This window comes from Oppia nitens, unplaced genomic scaffold (assembly GCF_028296485.1).
Source record: "Oppia nitens isolate AA-2021 unplaced genomic scaffold, nextdenovo-longstitch-racon4-pilon3 scaffold28_pilon_pilon_pilon, whole genome shotgun sequence".
In the NCBI taxonomy this organism is placed as follows: domain Eukaryota; kingdom Metazoa; phylum Arthropoda; class Arachnida; order Sarcoptiformes; family Oppiidae; genus Oppia; species Oppia nitens.
Genome location: NW_026533208.1, coordinates 138,358 through 162,500, shown reverse-complemented (window position 1 = coordinate 162,500; position 24,143 = coordinate 138,358). Strand labels below are relative to the sequence as shown.

The 24,143-nt window shown below is 24.2% G+C and overlaps 1 protein-coding gene across 1 annotated transcript; it reads left to right on the top strand.

The window, feature by feature from the left end:
- The first annotated feature begins 3,038 nt into the window (after nt 1-3,038).
- LOC128954533 (uncharacterized) lies at nt 3,039-23,469 on the top strand. The gene is made up of 4 exons (XM_054300120.1): nt 3,039-3,061; nt 5,908-5,995; nt 19,951-20,095; nt 22,352-23,469. The coding sequence occupies exons 2-4, from the start codon at nt 5,918-5,920 to the stop codon at nt 23,407-23,409; spliced, it is 1,281 nt and encodes a 426-aa protein (XP_054156095.1). The 5' UTR covers nt 3,039-3,061; nt 5,908-5,917; the 3' UTR covers nt 23,410-23,469.
- Nucleotides 23,470-24,143: the final 674 nt, after the last annotated feature.

Here is a 24,143-nt window from a genome sequence, read left to right as displayed (position 1 = left end):
TTAATTGCCATTTCATTCAAACATTTATACATACAGTATATAACAATATATTATCTTTCCATATAAACGTTTCCTTCAATTCGGACAACAATTTAATGAATCAGTCATATTAAATGAAATAATAATAATAATAATAATACAGGTATTTTAATAGATAATTTGATAAGCATTGAGATACACACACACACACTATTGAATAGATTTTTATGAATAATGTGTTGAGAAATATATAATCTATAATATAATTCAATTACAACATAAAATAAAAGTTTATTGTTATTATTATTATTAATAATTTTTTGGCGGTACCTATTTGTGAAGATAATATATGGGCTGTCTATCTACACACACACACACACACACACACACACACACACACACACACACACACACACACACACACACACACACACACACACACATAAATACATACATACAAACACACACACATATATACATACATAACATCGATTTATTTTCACACAAAGTGATCTCATCATCACTTTTTTTAGTTGTAGGCCTAATCTATTGCAAAATATCATTACGACTACTAAACCTATTGATGTGTGGGCTTATATGTAGGTCTGGGTTAATAAGAAAATTGGTTTTTCAAGAGAAACAAATAAGTTTTGAATTACTTTTAAGTGTATAGTATATGCATATTATTATTATTATTATATGCAAACAGTCAGTCTGTAAGAGAAATGTGATAACTCCTCTGTGTGTATGTTTGCAGAGTTAGGGCCCCCATCATCACCACCACTACACCACACCATCACTCACTTGAACTATATATTTGGTGTCTTAAAAGTGTATAAATGAGCCGTTAAGTGATGCAAACGGCATATACAGTATACTATGCTATGAAATATTATATATTGAATTCAATATATATATATATTCAGCTATATATTGAAAGGGGGATTCTCACCGTTAAAAGTTTTTGACGATAATCTAAATAATAATAATAATTATTATTATTATTATTATAATACTAATACAAAAATCCTATTAATATTAATAATACTATTACTAATAATACTAATAACAATATGACATTTTTGGTATTTAAGTGTTTCACAAATTTTAAACATTTTGTATGTCCAGTGCAATCACTACTAACCAACCACTTCAAAAAGTGGTTGACATGAAATAAAAATTTACACACACTTGTACACAGTGTATATATATAAGTTATGTCTACCCTGTAAGTACAGTATTACAATACCGTACATACACTACAATGGGATATATATATATATATATATATATATGAGAGAGAGAGAGAGAGAGAGAGAGAGAGAGAGAGAGAGAGAGAGAGGCACAGGTGAGTCTCATTTAGCATCATTTGGATGGCAAACCGTTTTAGTTGTTTTAAGCGCAAAGTTTTCCTCCTCTGTCTCACTCTTTATCGTTCAGTTAGCAAATCCCTCCTCCTTTCAGTGCACACAAGCATTTGTGGCATAACAGCGAATACAGCACTTGGAGGCACTTACATATAGCATACTCTCTCTCTCTCTCTCTCTCTCTCTCCTTCTCCCCCGCGCTTCTCCTCTCTCAATGCTTCTCCAGATTGAAGAAACACTGCCTATTCCCTGACCTCGATCTTCATGTGAAGCACCGAATCACGAGTCCAACAGAGAAAAGGTGTTCAGTTCTTACCGGTGCTCACGTCTGATGAGATAAAACATTGAAAAACTAAACTCTCATTTCATTTTTGCTGCTAAAATCAAAATCAATACATACTTTTTGAAGAAACTTTTTTTTTTGCTTTAATAATATATTTTTATATTAATAATAATAATAATAATTCAACAACAATTGTGTGCTCCTCTTTAACTACTATTATATATATATTGATCATAATTATTGCTGCTATTGTTTTATAAAAACAGTTTGTTTTAGTTTTAATTTTTGTGTATCAATTATGTGACCACTGTTTATCCGTTTAATTACTGTATTATTATTACTTAAATATTAATCTAATTTTTTTAAGTTGTTGTATTTCCAACCAATACTTAACACATATTAGAAAAAAAGTTAATTTGTTTTATTTTTTCTGCTGCTGTTAATTAATGAGTTAACATATCAAATGCAAAAAAATATGATGATTTTTATTTTTTGTTTTTTTTGTTATACATATATATATATAATAAAAAACACATTTTAAATTCAAGTGATTCAGTTAATAGATTTATTATTATTATTATTCTTATTAATAATAATATTATTAGTTGCGATATAAATGTTTCAATTTTATTATTTATATATATATATATAATTATATATTAATATAATGAATATACTGGTAAAAATCTGCTAATTATTTATAATATCAATAATAAATAAATTGTATTTTCAACTACACTTTCACAGTCATTGTCGAACGCATTAAAATGTTATAATAAGTGAGAGTCGAGTTATTAAGCAAAAAAAAATTGTGATATTTTAATATATCAAAAAAAAATAATATACAGTATATATATACATACATATAAAAAAAATTATATAGTTTAAATAAATATATTTATATATATATATGTATGTTATATATGTGTAAATGTGTGGTTTATTATAAAGAGATTATCATTGCTTAATACACGGCTGGCTGTAAAAGGAAAAGTGTTTGTGTGCCGTCACTTCACTTTACTTTACAAGAAAAAACATTACATTATTTTACTGTGTATTTCAATTCAAAAAATTATTTACTGTATAATAAAAAATATTATTATTAATAATAATAATAATAATATAAATTATATTATAATACTGTTGTCTTTTTTTCTGTATTAAAAAAGGCCATGAAATACATACATGAAATCTTGTGCTGTTGTGTGTGAAAAACTCTCTACTATTTTGACTTTTTATTTAAATATATTTAAAAAAAACTTATTGTTTTTTCTGTGTGTGTGTGTGTGTGTGTGTGTGTGTGTTTGTATCGCATATTTTGCTACTTAAAGAAATTATATACATATATATATATATATATATATATATATATATATATATTTATAATAATAATTATAATACAGTATATTGAGAAAGCCCCATTATTATTAAGGTAAGTTAACTGTTTTTTTAAAAAATAAACAGTACTGTTTTTTAAACTACTAAAAACTTATATATATATATATATATAATTTATAAACTGTATATTATTAAAACAAGTAATAATTTTTATAGACATTTTTATCATATATGCAAATCTAATGCTAATATACATATTATTTTTGTTTTTATATAAAATTCTAATATTAAAAAAACAAAACAAAACGAAACAAAAAAAATATATTTTCTATAAATAAATAATTATATTTAATTTATTATATTATTATTTTTTTGTTGTGAGGCAAATATTCTCACAATTGTCTCAATCACATACACATACATAATAGCTATTAGTTATATTAGGGAGACTGATATTAATCTAACCGTTCAATTCAATTCGTTTTTTTTATTAAGAGAGAGAGAGAGAGAGAGAGATTCTGTTAAATAATTTTTTAACGGATCGATGAATTCTTTGCTAATAAGGGATTGCCATCTTTCCGGGCACTGGGATCATCAGGTCTCTCTCTCTCTCTCTATCTATCTACTAGTGCTGGCTTTTTTTTGAACAAAAATAATATTACTCGCTTAATGAATGAAAAAACACCAGTTCTTATATTAGTATATTTATATATATATATATATATATATATATATTTGACATCCCAGTGCTGAGAGGGGATTCGTGGGAAACCTTAAATTCTCATGTAATGCTTCATCAGGCCAGAGGATTCCTTCTCTCTCTCTATAACCACTTACTACCTATTACTAGCTACCGGTGCCAATAGCCAGTCCACTCACTCATTCACTTACTTACTAACTCACTCACACACACACACAGACATACACACACTTACTCTAACCACTCATTTCCCTAAAAAAATTTTTTTTAGTGTTTTGGCCGTTAGATTAGCAGAGAAATCGGTTGAACTAAATTCACAAAAAAAATCCCACTAATTATTTAGTATACTATAGTAATAGTCGATATATACTAACCCATCAAAATCATCACCGACTTTGATTGTCTATTAGCTAACAAACTATCATCTGCTGCTATATTCCCCATTCAATTGCATATTAAATGCCATCACAAATAGCTTTAGTCTCTCTCTCTCTCTCTCTCTCTCTCTCTCTCTCTCTCTCTCTCTCTCTCTCTCTCTCTCTCTCAACATAACTCAACAGCAAAAAAAAATAAATAAATCAAAATCAGAGACTTGAATACTAATTAAATAGCATTTATTAACAATTATCAAAATAAAGTAGACAAAATAGTAGACAAAATATATTATAATTTCATAATTTCAAGTTTTATTTAGAAAAAAATTGTGTTTATTAAAATGATAAGTTGTATTATATTTAGTAATAACTAATTAAACAAATTTTATAATTTATTATATTTAAAAAAAAATCGATATTCATTCGACATTAATTATTTTATTATTTAAATTTTCAACAATTGAGTAGATATAAGTAGGATTTCAACAAAAATTAAATATATTATATTATTTTACAGTATTATCACTAAAAAAAAATAATTTTTTTTTCACTCTGCAATACCATGAATATACACTATTTATTATTTTAGACCAATTGTTTGTTAGGTGTATACAGTATGTACTGTATATATATATATTTATATGTAAATTGAAGGGTTTCTAGAAACCATGACATTGAACAGTCAATTTTTATTAGCATGATAAGATTTCTTATTTTTTGAAAATTTATAGTTATTATTGTTTTATATATATATATATTAGATGAAAATTATTTGATACAAGTTGTTCAGCAAAAAAATAATAAAAATAAAAATATCAGTAAACTATTGTATACTATTTTATTAATTTTTTAAATAAATATATATATATATTTATAATTTTATTTTAAAATATACATTTTAGTTATAACTAAAAATATTCAGTTACTTATAATAGTTATTTATAATATTGTATTTAGGCAAAAACTAGTATTTATATATACAGTATATATAGTATTTATAATGTATATTTAGTGTAACTATATTTGACCATTTAAGTTATCTTTAGACAAATATATATATATATATAGTATATACTGGACTATGTCCATTGAATTCAAGTGATTTTATATATATATACAGTATATATTAATATAYAGTATATTATATGTACATAACTGTAGTATCATTGAATAGTAGTACATTTCTATCGCACACAAAACTACATAAATATTAATATAAAATATTGATAAAAAAACGATTGTAAACTGGTTTATATTGTCCATGAAAAGCACTTTAATATATTAGTTTGACATTTAAACTTTTTAAGAAAACTCTCCATTTAGACTAAAACTAATAATAGACAGATCATAAAATTATAAACATTTATATCATATATATATATATATATATAAATCAAATTATTTTATGTCTATATATAGATTATATATATAATCAATTAGTTGATATATATATATATTTTATATWTCAAAATAATAATAAATTAAAGTGATTTTTTGTTTTCAGAGATTTTTTAATAAAATTATATTCTAATAATAATAATAATAATAATAATAATAATAATAATAATAATAATAATAATTATTATTATTATTATTATTATAGTTAAGGAAACACACATATATATATATATATATAAATTTAAAAAATGTTATATACACTGTACACCTGCACACACACACAATTAGATACATTTGTCTAACATTTTTTTTTAAAAATATTATTGTTGATATCGGTTGTTAAATTTTAATATAATTATCTACACACACACACACACACACACAMACACACACACACACACATACATACATACATACATACATACATACATATATATATATATTAATTTTTTTTATATATATATATAGTTGAATCGCGATGAACCAACTGTGTAAGGTGTGTGGAGAACCTGCAGCAGGATATCATTTTGGCGCTTTCACTTGCGAGGGCTGTAAGGTATGTATACATACATTTCCCTCAATATATATATATATATAACTTATAAACGGTATAAATATATTATACATAGTAGTAGTCTATGTCTGCAATTTTTGTTTTACCCTACAAATACCTTTTTTTAAAAAAAAAAACTTTTTTTTTATTATTTTTTTATTGCTATTACTCTATGACTATCACTATTACGAAAAAAATTATTATTATTATTATTATTATTATTGCTACCTTTTTCTGCCTAATATTATTATATACAGTATATATACTGTATATATATGTAAATGTTATACAGTATTATATATCGTATACCCTCTCTCTCTCTCATTTAGTCTCCTTGTTTTTTCCCACTGTTTTGTATAGTGGAAGGACATTACGGTAGTGTTGTGTTTAAATAATGGATAACTAAGTTAAATGAAAAGAAAAGAAAAAATTAAAATGCATTTCATTTTAATAAATGTTATATTGTGTGTATGTATGTGTGTGTGTGTGTGTGTGTGTGTGAGAGAGAGAGAGAGAGAGAGAGAGAGAGAGAGAGAGAGAGAGAGAGTTAACAAAAATAACAATATAATACAAATGTTGAATCTTTTTTAAAACATTTTCCTCAATTTTCACTGATGTATTTTTTATATAATAATAATAATATATATAAAACTAATTTTTAATATTATTATTATATATATATATTGTATAAAACAGTTTTTTATGTTTGTATTGTCAATTAAGAGCGCGCGCGAATTATATACAAATAAAAAAAGCATTTTAATTTTAAATATAAAGAGTATTTTATTATATTAATATAAAATAAACAAAAATAAATTAAAATAAAGTAAAACACTTTTGATTAACGCAACAATTTTTCAATGACTTTATCTCTCTCTCTCTCTCTCTCTCTCTCTCTCTCTCTCTCTTCTTAAGTAATTTAAAAAGTGGTATTAAATTTAAAACAACTTTCCGCAACTGAAACACTCATTATTAAAATTATTATTATTTTTGTTGTTGAGCTCTAATTTTCTAACGAAATAATTGATTTTGAAAAATGCACTTTTTATTCATCTCTCTCTCTCTCTCTCTCTCTCTCTCTCTCTCTCTCCTGTTGTTTGTTAACAAAGCATATCATTCAATGTAAGTAAATTATAAATCATCATTTAATTCATGGCTTTTTAAGCCTTAAAAGATTGCCTTCAAAGATGACGTAAATGCCTATTTGTGTGTTGCAATCATAGCTCTCTCTTAACTCTCTCTCTCTCTCTCTCTCTCTCTCTCTCTCTCTCTCTCTCTCTCTTTTACTTATAATTAAATTAGCTTTCAATATCAAAACATGAAAAGTGGTAATTTTTTTGACGAGAGTTTTAGTTTTCAATTATAAACTCATCTCAAACACACACACATAACATATAGTTGTTGGTCTGGTTTTTATTGACTTCACATATATTATAGTTAAGTTATTTTATTTTATTTTTTTAGACCAAACAAATTTTTATTTAATTATAAAAATCCTCTTTTGAATTTTCAATTAGACATATTAGCCTAAAATTACAATTCATTATAAATAAGCACATAATTTGAAAAATATGTAAAATAGTTTTATATTAACAAACTCTGGGAATTACTAATCAAATAATAATAATAATAATAAATTAAAATAAGATAAGAAAAAAATAAGAAAAATTAGAGAAAATTGTTTAGTTAATAAATATATATATATATATATATATATATTATATTATATTTAATAATATATTTTTATAATATATATATATAAATTGAATGCCAAATGAAATGCATGGACACCACCACTGGTTTTGTTTGATCGATGATTACATTGCTTAATATCGCACCAAAACATCTTTAATAATATATATATATATTTAACACAAATATATATATATATATATAAAATGTGGAACAGATCTCAATGTGTTTTTTATATTTTTTCCCTAAAACTACATGTAATCTACAACTCAATCATATGATATATATATATATATATAAATATATTTGTTTTAGTTTTTCTTGTTATATATCTCTCTCTCTCTCTTAGTTTTTTCTCTTAACTTAACTTCAAATCTTAATAAAAATGTTATTCATTTCAAGCATTTCTCTCTCTCTCTCTTTCTGTTATAATATTTCCATATAATCTCTCAAAAAAGCAAATGAGTGAGAAAGAGAAATGAATTACAAATAATGATAATAAAAAATTGTTTTCTCTTTTTTGTTGATTTTTATGTTGTGTGTGTGTGTTTGTGTTTGAAAATGAAAGCAAAAATATTAATAATCATAATAATAATAAAATGTTATAAACGATAGTAACAAAAGCCAAGGTTATGCTAGTAAAGAGAGAGAGAGAGAGAGAGAGAGAGAGAGAGAGAGAGAGAGAGAGAGAGAGAGAGAGATGCGATTCAATTGAATTCAAGATCAGATTATATTCATCTAAAAAACTACTTTTCAATGCTTTTCTCTCTTTCTTTCTATACATAAGCRTAAGACAACATTAAATACTAAATATATAAAGCAATTGAAACGGGAGGTGGGTTTTTATGGTTAATAACTATTTTACAACACTTGCCTTAAATATCTATAGTATATATATATACAGGTATTRAAAACAATTAAATTTAAAGGCACTGAAATCTCTCTCTCTCTCTCTCTCTCTCTCTCTCTCTCTCTCTCTCTCTCTCTCACACACACACACACACACACACACACTCTAGTGTTCACTCTTTGTTCACTAATTTTTTTCTCCTAATATAACAAATAATATATAATAAGTTAAGAAATAATAATAACCAAAAAAAAACGAAATGCTATTTAAATACAGCACACAATTGTAATGTTAGTGTTTTTTTCTTTCTGGATAGTCATGAATCAATTACTATCATATAATAGTATAATATATAATAATAATAATACAGTAATATAACAATAAAATAAAAAAAAAGTATTTATGATATTATTATTATTATTATTATTATTATTATTATTATTATGTTATGAATAAAGAAAATTGACTCAACATTTCTCTCTTTCTTTCTTAAGAGATGTGTTTCATTACATTAACACTATTGTTGTGACCTAATTGTATATATATATATATATATATATATATATATATATATATATATATATATATATAWAAAACAGTCTGTCCTTCAAATGCGCCTACACTTTCAGTTTTTACCCCTTAAATAATATAATGTATAATAATGTTTGCAATATTAGCGCAATTTTCTTCAAATAAGTGAAAGCGGTTCCCATTTATTCATAGTATTATTAATAATAATAATACGGTTTGTCTTATATTTATGTTTTTTAAGTGTTATGTGGGATGAAAACAATGCATTTACAAAGTGCTGCTCTTTACATAAATACAACAAAAAAATTTAAAAAATAGTATTTTAACTGTAATATTGTATATATATATATATAAATGTATCATTTGTGCTATATATAGTTGCATACAAATACATAGATATATCATAGATTATACTTAATATATACAAACAATACAACTTAGTGTGTATAATAACTATGTAAAAACTCCGCCCCTTAAGCATTAGACGCTATAATATTGCGCGCATATATACTATTGACTGTATTATAGGATGACATTGTGTGGCATTGAAAACAAACTAAGTCCACGTGTTGTTTAAGTACTTTTAGATTTGTGATAACAAATGTGATTAAATAATAAATATTAGTTATAAATAGTACTAAATATTGTGATAAATACAATACAATATTAATAACAATCAATTATGTGCAATAATATAGTTTTTAAAGTTAATTAAAGTTAATTAAAATGTCTAATAATAATAATAATAATAATAATAAAACTAATGTCATAGTTGTCATATAATATCTACATTTTTTTTAGATTAAATATATATATTTTTTATAATTAATATTTTTTATAATAATTTTGTATAATTAATAATTTTTTATATATTCCATATTAATAATTAATACAATTAATAATTTATTAAATACAAATTTAAATAATTATTAAATTAAAATATAATAATTAAATAATAATTAATATATTCATAAATAAAATTAAATTTTAATAATTGTTAAAAATTTAAAATATTTCTATTTCAATAAAAAATATATATATATTTTATTATTATAATAATTTAAAAAATAATATCTTATATATAAATCTTTACATTATTACTGTACGCTTTATAGTATAACAGCAATATATATGGGCGCGATATTATAACGTTTAATGCTTAGAGGAGGAGTTTTAATTTTTATTTGTATGTATATATTAAGTATAATCTATGATATATCTATGTATTTGTGGTGCAACTCATATAGATTTGGTTTAGCACAAAGTGAGACAGTTTTATATATATATAATAAAAAAATCTCATTCAATTCATATGCAAACATACGGTACACACACACACACACACACACACACACACACACACACACACACACACACACACACACACACACACACACACACACACACACACACACATACAATATTACTGTACCTGCCTTTCCCTTTTTTTGATGACAAGTAATTGCTGTGCACTTATGGGTAATTTATATATTACTTGCCATTTATTACAATTATAATAATAATAATAAATAAATAAATAAATAGATAATTGTAAAATAGCAACAAAAAAAGTAAAGCCCAAAAACAAATTAATATTATTGAGAGAAAGTTTTATTTTATGAATGAGAGAGATAATGAATGAGTGAATGAATGAAAGTATATAATAATAATAATAATAATATATTTCTTTATTAAATAATAAATGCTTTTTTAACTTAATTAATGCAATCGACACACAAAAGTGTTATACCTGTACTGTATATATAAGTATGTAATGTTTGCGTAACACTATTACTAATATTGTTAACTATTGTTAAAATAAGCGAAGGATGAGTTTTTCAGGTTATCACACATTTTTCATTTAACACTACTTTTATAATATAACATAGATTTTTTAATTTATAAATATAATAATATTGTATAACATATATATATATATATAGTATATATGTATTTGTGTAATATTGGGTAACAATGAATGTCAAGTTTATTTAATTATCTCAAAAAAAGATTATTATGGTATATAAGACATAACCGCCACCACAACCACCACCTACTACTATCACCAATGCTATCATTTATTTATTTTTTTGCTACTATTTATGGCTATATTATATAACATTTAGTTAAAGATATATATGTTATGTGTGTGTGTCTTATATCATATATATATATATATATATTGTTTATTATACTGTATACTAAAAAACTTATATTATATTTGTGTGTATAGTTTCTGAGAAATGGCCGGTAATTAGAAATTCAATTTATTGGTCACGAATTATATGTTCAAATAAAAAGCGATCTTTTATTTTATATACGCAACTAATATACAGTATATACTGTATATAAATACATGATATGGTATTATATATCAAAGAAAAAAGTTTTCGCACACAAAATGTTTGGTTTATCACTCAGCTCTCTCTCTCTCTCTCTCTCTCTCTCTCTAAAAGATAACAAATAATTATTAATTTTATATGTGATGAGAGAKCACACACACACACACTCTTCAAAGTCTATCTGTCTTTTGTTTGTTTGACTTTTAATTTTAATTTTATTTTTTTATGTTTCAAATATCACACAAAATATATTTCACAGACACAATGTGTATACACTAAACTAACTTAAATGTAAGTGACTTTTTTTAGTTCACACATTGCATTGCGTATATATAATATGTGTGTTTGGCTATCAGTGATGATATTATTAATTTTCGTGAGCTATATAGCCATGTAATCCCATTTTTTTGTTGAATAAAGAATAAAAGAGAGAAAGAGAGAGAAAAAAATTCATGGATTATATTGTGATATCTTTTTAGGTGTAATTGCTTTCTATTCAATTTTTTATTATTTTTTTATTTGTTTCATTTACTCTCTCTCTCTCTCTCTCTCTCTCTCTCTCTCTCTCTCTCTCTCTCTCTCTCTCTCTCTCTCTCTCTCTCTCTCTCTCTCTCTTAATAATATAATAAGTGAAACAACAAGTGGTGTAATAGTAGTACACAATGAAAGTTATGTTGAAATGATGTTCCCATTTCAGGTGTGTGTGTGTGTGTATGTGTGCGAGAGTCTCATCCCCTCTCTATCTCTCTGAGCCCTCAATAAGCCCTTACATACAAATGTAATACAAGTGATATGTGAATCGACTCATTAAACGACTCATATATTATAAGTTAAATTACTATTATTTTTATTAAATGTTTTTTTTCAAATCAATGATTTAATTTCGTTACACTGTTTTACTTTTAAGATAAAACTTTAAATATGATTTTTGCTAATATATATATATATATATATTCACGGTTAAAGTGTTGGGAAAATTTATCAAAAATTAATTTTTAAACAGAGAAAGAGAAAATAAAATAAAATATTGAATATCTCTTACTCWCTCACTCAGTCAGTCACTCACTCACTCACTCACTCACTCACTCACTCACTCACTCACTCACTCACTCACTCACTCACTCACTCASTCAGTCACTCACTCACTTACTCACTCAAACACACACACACATTGAGATATTTTGATATCCAATTTGACAAAACAATTGAAATCAAAAATTGTCTTTAAATAAGTTTTTTCTCTCTATTATTATTATTATTATTATTCTTTTGTGTTTAAATTTTAAAGAATAAGCGATCTTTTATTTTTATATATTTTTAATTTTTATAATTTTTTTTAGAGATATAATTCTCAATTGTAAGGGTTTCACAATTATTATTATTTTATTATTATTATTAACACATCTCTTTCTCATTAAGATTATATGTATTTATTTGGAGAGACTCTCGCAAATGAAATGTTTAAAAGTTTATAAAATTAAATAATTGTTTTTTAGTAGTGTGCCATAGATTATATATTATATATTATTATTATTATTGTATTTAATATAACACTGAAATCTACTGTATTATATGTTTTGATATGATAGTACTAAATCTCCACCAAAATAAAAAAAAACTAAATTATAAAACAATTGTTTGTTTATTATATTGTGAGGATTAGGTCATTGGGATTATTCACACATCTCTACAACAATTATTTAATACTTTCAGAGAAAAAAAATTACATTCAATTAACTGACATTTAAAGTGTTTTAATTATATTTTATTTCAATTATTGTTTGCTTGTTTTTGTTTGTTTGTGTGTAATATATTTATTTATATTTATTTAATACAATAAATTGCATGTATGGTTTTATTATCATTATTAGTATTATTATTATTATTATTAAAATAATTTTTTATATATATATTATATATAACAAGCTTGGCGTCAGATTTAAATGAAAAGTCAAAAACAATTAATTAAATGCTTTTCTTTATTTGCAAACACAAGTATAAAGATATTATTGAAAAATTTATTTACTTGTAATATGTGTTAGATATATCACACATACATTTAAAAAACAAGAATAATAATAATAAATAATTAAAAATATTCAGTACAAACATAAAGATAATCACAGAAAATAATAATAATAATAATAAAAATTATTTTTTAAAAACTTTTTTGATATTTTTCATGAATTCGATCTGAATATTAATTTGTATTAAAAGTAATTTAAATATATATTTATATGTATTTTAAACAAAAACATCGCCAAAAAAAATTTAATTCAAATAACTCTCAAATAAAATAATTTATTCATTAAAATGCATACATAAAGCCCTAAATAGTGTTTGTTTTATACGATTTGCAAAAAATAATAAAAAAATAATAAAAATTTTGTAACAATTATTTAAAAACTGATTTGTTATAAAACATGAATAATTTAGTGATTTCTTATACAGTTTATTCATTGGGAATATATAGTATAGTATTTTTTATTTTATTTTATTATAAATATAAACTAATTTTAAGGCACGAAACGTATTAATGTTTTTACTTAATAGATCTTTCGTAACATTTTTTCTCTTATATATATATATATACCGGTATATACAGTATATTATGTATGTTTAACTCATTTGTATTAAATTAGGAGAGAGAGAGAGAGAGAGAAATGAGTTTTTCTCAAAAACTATTGAAATTTTTGAATAAAAACTAATAATAATAATAAATAATAATAATATATAATTTGTTTGTTTGACTCAATTGTAAAGCATGGAAAATAAAATAATATATATATATATATATATGTGTATATATATTATATAATAATTGCTGATGATATATACGGGCGATTCAAACGCACAAATAATATTATGTACACACAAAAAATACAGTATTATTTAATGATATAAAAACATTAATATTAGTATATATAATAGTGAGGCACAAATACAGTACATATACACTATTAAATAAAATATATATATATAAAAAAAACTATTACTCTATTAGTATTACAGTACAACAGGTATTATATAATAATAATAATATTATACTATTAGAGTTACATTACTTATTACATTAAAAAAACATATTAACTTACTCTTCATTTTTTTGTAGTTCAACTCAACAAAAATGTTGTGAAATAAAGATTTTTTTTATTTCTCTCTCTCTCTCTTTCTCTCTCTTTCTTTCTCATTCATTCAATTCATTTATTATATGATTAAATTATTTGTTAACTCAACAGTACATTACCGTTAATAAAGAAATTATTACAACAAGAAGTCGTCTTCTCTTTTATATTATATATATATTATATTATTATATAATATAAATAATTTTTTTGTTCAAAAAAAATAAAAATAATTTCCTGCCATCTCATCACAACCCTATTGATGGCCTCATTTTTCATCAATTTTTTTTGTTAAAAAAATGTTTAATAATAATAAAATTTATGAACAAAAATTCACTAAAAATGTTGATATTTTTTAAGTATTTATATATACTGTATATATATATATACAATATATTATATAATAAAAAAAACTAGATCGACACTCAACCAAATCTTTTTTACAATAAATATATATATATTGTATGTATAAATATATATATAAATAAGTGAATAATTTTGTGGTATTTTATTATATTATTTTTATTATTATAATTATGTATTTTGTTTAAATAAATAATGTCATATACATCATACTGTTGTATATATTATATATACACTAAATAAGTTAATATATATTAAAGAAATACATTAAAATAAATGAAAGAGAAAAACAGGTCTTTTTTTCTTTCAATACACAAAAACATACATAAAAATAATTTAACCAAAAGTTTTATTTTTTATTATTATTATTATTTGTATATATTTATAAAACTACATAATATATAATAATTTTTGTTTGATGTATACAATATAGCATACAAATATACAGTATATATATATAACTACATATAAACAAAACAAAATAAACCAACAAAATAATAATAATAATGTTTTCAATTAGTTTGGGGTAAAAATCGTGATTTTGCAAATTATCAATTTCTTATAGCTTAGTAGTACAGTATATGTATATATATTAGTATTAGTATTAGTAGTTAATATATATATATTGTATGGTTAGGTTTGGGTCACAGGTATGCTATGGGTTTGTCTTGCTTTACTCCTCTTTAATACCTGTGCTCAACCAATATTGTACATAATATAAACTATTGTATTATATATTGTACTTTATATACAGTATATATTATAAAAGAGAGCAATCATTATGTATTTGGGAGATAGAAATACAAGTATATATTATATATGTATACATAAGTGAAATAACTTATGCACTCATGATGTGCTGTTTATTATATATACTGTATATATATATTTAAGGGTAAGTTTTTTTTCTGTGAAAATTAGTTTTTATTTTTTTTGTTTGTTGAATACCGTTGAATATCTGGTCTAATGTTTTATTTTTTTTCACTCCACTCTATGACTTATTATGATTACCTGTTTTGTCCCCTTAAAAACTAAACTAAAACTTTAGCAAACATTAGCTGACACAACAATACAATACCTTATTGCTTCTCATATACAGTATATACTGTTTATATATATATATATATAATACAATATATGTCTATGAAAGCACAGTTCCTGTCAAACGCTTATATTTATTATATATATATATAAATATAAGATTTCAGTTACCGATGTCTACCACTACCGCTACTAATGTTATATTTTTTTGAGAGGTATTTCTCTCTCTCTCTCTCAATATTGGGATTTCTTGAATCCTAAAAATAAAAACATTTTTTTCAGAGAGAGAGAGAGAGAGAGAGAGAGAGAGAGAGAAACGGAAATATAGCCAAACTTAACAGTTTTGTCATATTATTGGTCACGTTTGGCACTTCACGCTTCCGTAAACAATATAAAGTTTTTTGTTTCCCAACCAAAGAAAAAAATTATACTACAATTACAATACAATACATTCAAATATCACTACAAAAAAAATAAAATAAATCATTTTGCTATCAATTTATTATTCAAACTGTTTGTGTTGTGTGACTATCCCTACATATGATTAGATATTGTTTTTACAATTGGACTTGCTTAGTTTGTTTTTCAGGGTACACCTAATTAACAGTATGTGTATGTAGTAGTAGTAGTAGTAGTATACCTGTAAGTACAGTATAAACAAATATTACGCTATAATTTTAAACTAAATAACTTAAGTTGTGATTTCAAATTATAACACACACATAGAAAGAGAAAGAGAGAGAGAAAAAAAAACATTGATATTAATTGAACAGACAATTATAGCGTAAACTTTTCCACATATAATGATAATAATAATTATTATTATTAATAAATAATAAGTGAGGCTATCATTTAACTTCATTTCTTGCTCTAATAGATAGTACAGTATTATAAATGTAATGCAATTTTTTTTACCTTAAGGTTGCAAATATATATATCAGACAATAAAAATAAGTTGTATTTAATTGAGGCAGTGGTGTGTTAATAAAGAAAGAGAGAGAGAGATTGAGACTATGGATTATATACATGAATATATTACTCAKAAAAATATGTATTTTATTAATATAAGTGTATWTAAGTCTATAATATATACAGTATATTAGTGAAAAGGTATTCAAATGCAAAAAATGAGAGTCAAATCCGTGAACAGACTCTTACTTTTCATGTTTGTTGTGAAACATAGTCTCTCTTTTTTTCGGTCGTTTGTGCTCTCAATTGTACGCACCGGTGGTTTAGGGGACGACAGTCGTCGTCGTCTTTTTTTTTTTTTGGTTTGGTTGTTGTGTGTTTCATTGTCATTAAGACAAGTGCATAGCTTATTGTCAAACAAGTGAGTGAGTGAGTGAGTGAGTGAGTGAGWGAGAGAGAGAGAGAGAGAGAGAGAGAGAAAGTGMTTGCTTTATATTTTTTGTTAGCCCTGAGGGCTATAAATGAGATGAAGAGAGAGAGAGAGAGAGAGAGAGAGAGTATGAAAATAAAAGGAAAAAGTGGGCCGTAATTGTGGTAACGGTATGTCAACATTAGGACATATTATATACTGTATATATCATATATATATATACTTTTTTTCAAATAAATTATAAGTAAACTGTAACTTAACTGCACCTAAAAATATTAGCACAACTTTCAAAATCAATTTTAATTAGCAAAAGATTTATTGGTTTCACTTTCTAGTTATTCAGTTATTTATTTATTTATTTTATTTTTTATTATTATTTTTCTAATGCAATTCACTGTTGATCTCAATGTATATATAAATATTATATTTAAAGAGATTTTTTGTTTCTTTCTTTCTCTCTCTCAAAGGTTTTTATGCAAAAAATGTTATGAATTTTTTATGAGATTACTCTGCTTTTCATTAATCAAAACACAAACAAAAATGATTAATAAATATTTCAATATTATTTTGTTTCATTTATTATATTATTAATATTTTTTACCTAATATTTTATCTTTTTTTGTTGAAATAATAACGGAATGTTAAATTTTATAAATTTTTAACACACAAAAATGTTAAAAAATTTTATAAAGAAATATTAAATTATTATTTTTTTTTTGTATACATTTATTAGATTAGCCAAAAAATTAATACAATATGTGTTTGAATACAATATACAAAATATATACATAAATATATTTAAAGAAAAATTGAAAGAAAATTGCTATTTTCTAGAAGAAAAACATATACACAATATGTTATTATTTATTTATATGTATTTCTCCTTTTTAGTAAACAATATAAAAATTTATTTATTTAGAAATAAAGTTTTTAAACAATAAAATAAGAGCAGAGAGAGAGAGAGAGAGAGAGAGAGAGAGAGAGAGAGAGTTAAATTAATGGTAATCATAGTCATCATAATAATAACACACACACACACACACAATAATAATGATAATTTAGTAATAATAATAATAATATATAACAGCAAAGGTGTAACTAAAATAAGTCGATTTCAATAAAATAAAACAATTTAATGCATTTTTATTATTTAGTGTAAATAATAATAATAATAATAATAACATTTTGTATACATGTATACACAAACATAAAAATTAATGCAATAATTTTTGCATAAGTTGCACGCATTGCCCAAATTGACTAATAGCTTGTATGCCTTATTTGTAAATTGTAATAATCATAATCATCTAAGTAATCAAATAATTTTATTTTAGTATTTTTAAACAACAACAACAAACAGCCCTAAAACCATACCAATCCTTACTATACAAAACACTTAACTGTTGAACTTAATATTGTTGTTATAGTTTTTTTTGTTGTTGAGAATATTTTATATAATATATAATTGCAAACAACATTTAACTATACATTATTTAAATTATTTAAAACACTTTCACTCAATTTTTTTTGTATATTAAAGTCACAGCACAATAATAATAATAATAATAAATATTATATATCATTGTAAATGTATTTATCATTCAATTAAAATATAATTTCCTTTTTTAATTTATTATATATTTTTTTGAAACAAAAATTTGATAATGAATTAGTTTTGTTTGTAATATATGTTTTTTATGTTGTGTTATCATAAATGTTAGTCACAAAAAAGCATTTAATAATAATAATAATAATAATTTAATATTTAATAATGTAAATTAATAATATAGTTTAACCATCTCTCTCTCTCTCTCTCTCTCTCTCTCTCTCTCTCTCTCTCTCTCTCTCTCTCTCTCTCATGCAAACACACACACATTTGGTTTGTTTGTTAAAACAAATAATAATAATAATAATAAATTGTAAATGAAATAAAATAAAATGATTTCAATGCAGATATGATTATATATATATATATAAAAATTGTAATTGTTTTGCATTATAATAATAATTGTGTTAATTTTGTTGTCGTGTCTGTGACTCATATGGACTTTTATAATATACTATATTATAATTTTTATTATAATAGCAATAGTAATAATAATATTGAAATATAATAAAATAAAATAAAACATTTATGAAGAAATGCATTTTAATTTATCCAAACTATTATGTAAATGATGTCATCATATGAATTAAATTACATTACATTACAGTATCATATATTGCCATCAAAATCATTGGTGGTGTACCTGAACTCAATTCCCCCATATTTTTTGTATTTAGTTATTTTATTTTTTTTTATAAATAAGAAAACCAGTTATGCATTTAATTAAATTGAATATTTAACTCATATTTTTCATACAATCGATTATTTTCTCATTAATTACAAATTCCTCTCTCTCTCTCTCTCTCTCTCTCTCTCTCTCTCTCTCTCTTTTTATTTATCATTTATATATTGTATATATATATATATTTATATTTATTTATTTATTTAACTAAAAATTAAATAAATGCCATTAATATATATGGTAAAACCGCAAATAACAACAACAACAAAACACAATATATTTATTATACACTATATTATATACCGTTATATATACACACAAACAAAAAATTAAAGTTAAATAAAATTTATTAATTAATTAATTAATTTTTTTTCTATAAAAAAATAGTCATTTTTTGGTCGCACATACAATAATCTGTCGGCACTGGGAGAGTGTAAAAACAATGGTCAGTGCGTTATCAACAAAAAGAACAGAACCTCCTGTAAGAGCTGTCGGCTCAAGAAGTGTCTGGTCGTCGGTATGTCTAAGAGTGGTATGTATTGTCTGATTAAATAAAAATATTTATATATATATTAGTAATAGTAGTAATATTGCCGRTAATATTACGTAATAATTATTATGATTATCCCGTTTTTAAGATTATAATATTTATTAATTATATAATGTAATAGATTGTACCATTAGATTATTGCCCACTCATTTGAACGCCTCCTCTCTCTCTCTYTCTCTCTCTCTTTCTTTCTCTCTCTTTCACTCACTCCCGATGAATACAATATTACAGTACAGTATATACTGTATATATAAGCCATATATGCCTCCAACATACCTGTTATTTCAAACAGTTTTTTATTATTATTTTATTGTTATTGTGTATATTTGAAAAAACATCGTTATTAATATTAGTATTATTATTATTATTATTATTATTATGGTTATCATTTATAATTAATATCATATTTATATACCATATAAAAAAATATTTTTTTGTTAATAAAAAAAGGCGCTATAATTGCAACAATATTTTAATTTATTATTATTATTTTTATTTTTCTATTTGCATATTTAATGCAATATCCAAATAATAAAAATCCCAAATTAATAATATGATATATCAGTATATAATATAATATATATATATACGATATATATAGAGATAGAGAGGCTTATTATGAAATAATATTTGAGCCAAAAATAAAAAATAACACAAAATTTTGTGCCATATTTTTATATGGATTGTAGAGAAAAAAAAGTTTTTTATTTTCTTCTATTTATTCTTCTTCTTCTTGTATTTTTCAAAGAAATTTCACAACTCATGTGATGTCTATTGAAGCGAATCTTTTAAAAATAAAAAATTAAAAAAAAATAAAAATTAAAGAAGTGTTTCCACAAATGGCACCCAATTTATGATATAATTTTATATATAAAAAATATATACAGTTTTTTTTAATTTGTCGACAAATTGACGATTTGAGTGATGAATTCAGACCACATTCCTCCAGACCGATAAAAGTCTCTCATTTTTTTTTTAAATTTTAGATTTGAAAATAAATATATAACAATCAAATCAATAATAATAATAAAAATCAATAATTTATTTCCCTATCATTATTATTATTATTATTATTATTATTGATGAACATATTTAAGAGGGCCATCAAACAAACTAAATGGCAAAATCTCTCTCTCTCTCTCTCTCTCTCTCTCTCTCTCTCTCTCTTTTATATATTTAAACTGTAATACCAATAGAGTACATATAAAGTTATTTTAGGATTAACCAGTGTATGAAATAATAATAATAATAATAAATGGTAACAATAATAATAATGATGATAATATTGAAAATTATTTTTTTAAGTGAATACAGGGCTAACATATATATTATAAAACCATTGCTTATATTACTGGTTCATATGGATGTGAACTAACTAAACTCTATGCTTTTTTTCAAAAAATAAGTTCATCGACTTATACATCAATACATATATAACACAAAATTTTTATATCCAAATACATAATACATAACAACAACAACAACAAAAAGTTTTTGATGAGACTTAAAAGTTTTAGTGTAACAAAAAAATAATAATAAWAAAATAAAATCAATTGATATTAGACTCGGTGTACGTCTTGTTAGTGGTTAGTGTCAGTCACGCCGTTCACAAAGTCAGGGGTTAATTGAACTAAACATTACTTTAAATAAGATTATACTTTATATATATATATATATATATATACTGTATATTGATTTTTTAAGGGGTATAAGTAAAATAATAATAATAATACTATAATATTTAAGAAATAATAATAATAATGAAAAGATTGTGTGAGTCTGTATATGAAGACTCAGATGGCAAGTGTCCGCCTCTTCATCTGTGATCTGATTAGCACTTTATTATGCGATTTGCACTTTTTGATTGCCTTTTTAAATATTATATACAATAATAATTGTTATGGTTTGCACTCAATTTGCGGCCTTTAAATAATCAATGAATTGTATGTACAGTATGTATGTATGTATGAATGGTCTCTAATAATTGATTTTTGATTTGTTGCCCAAACATTAATTGATTTTCACTTTACAATACAAAATATTAAATGCATTTTCCGGCTTTTATTTTATTAATTTAATTTCATATTATATTCTAAATAATTTAAATTTTTATTCATAATTTCATTTATTATAATATATTAAATAACTTCGAGTTTAGTGTCTATTATAAACATATATATATATATTCATACTATATATCTATATATTCATTATTTTTTTACGGTATATGTTCATTAGGTTCCCGTTACGGCCGGCGATCCAATTGGTTTAAAATACATTGTCTCATACAAGACCAACAAGAGATGACAAACCGACTACAAGAACAGGGAGTAATGGCCACCAATAGCCAGATCGCTCACGCGTTTGCCGAAAACAAAGATCTCTTATCGCAGTACAAGAGCAGCGACTCATTCAGGGAAACGAGTAGCGCCTCATCCGTCCATCACGGAGTGTCGCCGCGGGCCGCGTCACCCAACTCTAGCGACGGCTCGGTTGGCGGTCACCTATCATCGCCTTATCCGACAATATTCGACACCAAACCAAATGGCTATTCGTCGTCCCGATTCGGCACAACCAGTCCATCATCATATCTGGACGCTCGCAAAGAAGTCAACAACAATTTCCGATTGCACGGCTCGCACGGTCTGCCGCTGTCGCCGGTATCGCCGCTGTCGCCGTTGAGCGCCGCAGCCACTGCTCGCTTCCTATTTCACAATTCACACGCCGCGGCCGCCGGCGCACTGTTCGGTAAAGGTATGAACGGTTTGCACGCCTTTCACGACATGTCTAAACTGTATAATGGAAATCATCTGAACTTTGCCGCCTATCAATCGATGGGCCTACCGATCCATGCCATGCAACCGGTGCTCAGCAAAGCCAATATCAAAGAACAGACAGACATCAACCAGAATATCGGCGGCGGCGAGTGCTATGGCGGTGATGTACCCGAACAGGAGCGGCCAATTGATCTCTCGGTCAAAACTAATACTAATATCGGCAACTTATTGAGTGAGACGGCACTACTCAAAAACCTCAGCAAATCATCGAAACAATCGCTCGGCGATCACGACTCAGGATTTTCGCCGAGCAGTAATGAGGACAACCATCGCGTCAATACTTCACCGTTAGATTTGACGGCCAAACGATCGACACCCGACCCACCGATTAATAAACCAAATGATAGACAACAACATAAGCAGCACTTAGATAGTGATGTCGACGATGATGATGATAATGATGACGATGATGACGATGACGATGAACAGCACATGGAGTTTAATAGAGACAACAAATGACATTTAAAATTGTTTTTTTAAAAAAAATTAGATTTATATATATATTAAATAAATAAATAAATAAATAAATTTAAGACATATATTAATACAAACAGGTAGACAGACAGATAATGCACAGGTGTCACAACATACACACACACACTCAACGCCTGTCCATTATTGCCGCACCGATACAGCCTATTGTCGGCAATTATAGTCATGTGTTTGGGTAGGATCTTCCAGTGCTAATCATTTAGTCTCTCTTTTATCGATATCTCTCATATCAAGTGCTTTATACATATAGTTATATATAAATTAAATCAAAACAAAAACCTTATTATATATGTACTTCACCTGTGATTTAAAGTGTGCCTCTATTTTTTGTATAATAAAATTGGCAAATTTTTTAGGTAAAAAACATAATATATATATATATATAATACACAATAAGTCCATTTACAAGACAAGTTTATATATATATATAAAAATATACATAATCTATACATTCAATCATATTTTTTTTTGTATGAAAATAAATATATAATATATTTGATTGTGTGTGCTTATGGTTTAGGCCTTATTAAAATAAAACCAATTGACAGTATTATTATTATTATTATATTTTATTATTAGTAATATTATTATTATTATTATTATTATCACAATTATGATCAAGTTATATACAATTGCATACATGCCGTCCCATTTGCCATCCATATATATATTATACAGAGTACATGCATTATATTATAATA

Coding starts and splice junctions, on each gene's coding strand:
- LOC128954533 (XM_054300120.1), top strand. CDS start 5,918: ATGAACCAACTGTGTAAGGTGTGTGGAGAACCTGCAGCAGGATATCAT. Junction 5,996..19,950: donor TCACTTGCGAGGGCTGTAAG/GTATGTATACAT, acceptor ATAAAAAAATAG/TCATTTTTTGGTCGCACATA. Junction 20,096..22,351: donor CGTCGGTATGTCTAAGAGTG/GTATGTATTGTC, acceptor TATGTTCATTAG/GTTCCCGTTACGGCCGGCGA.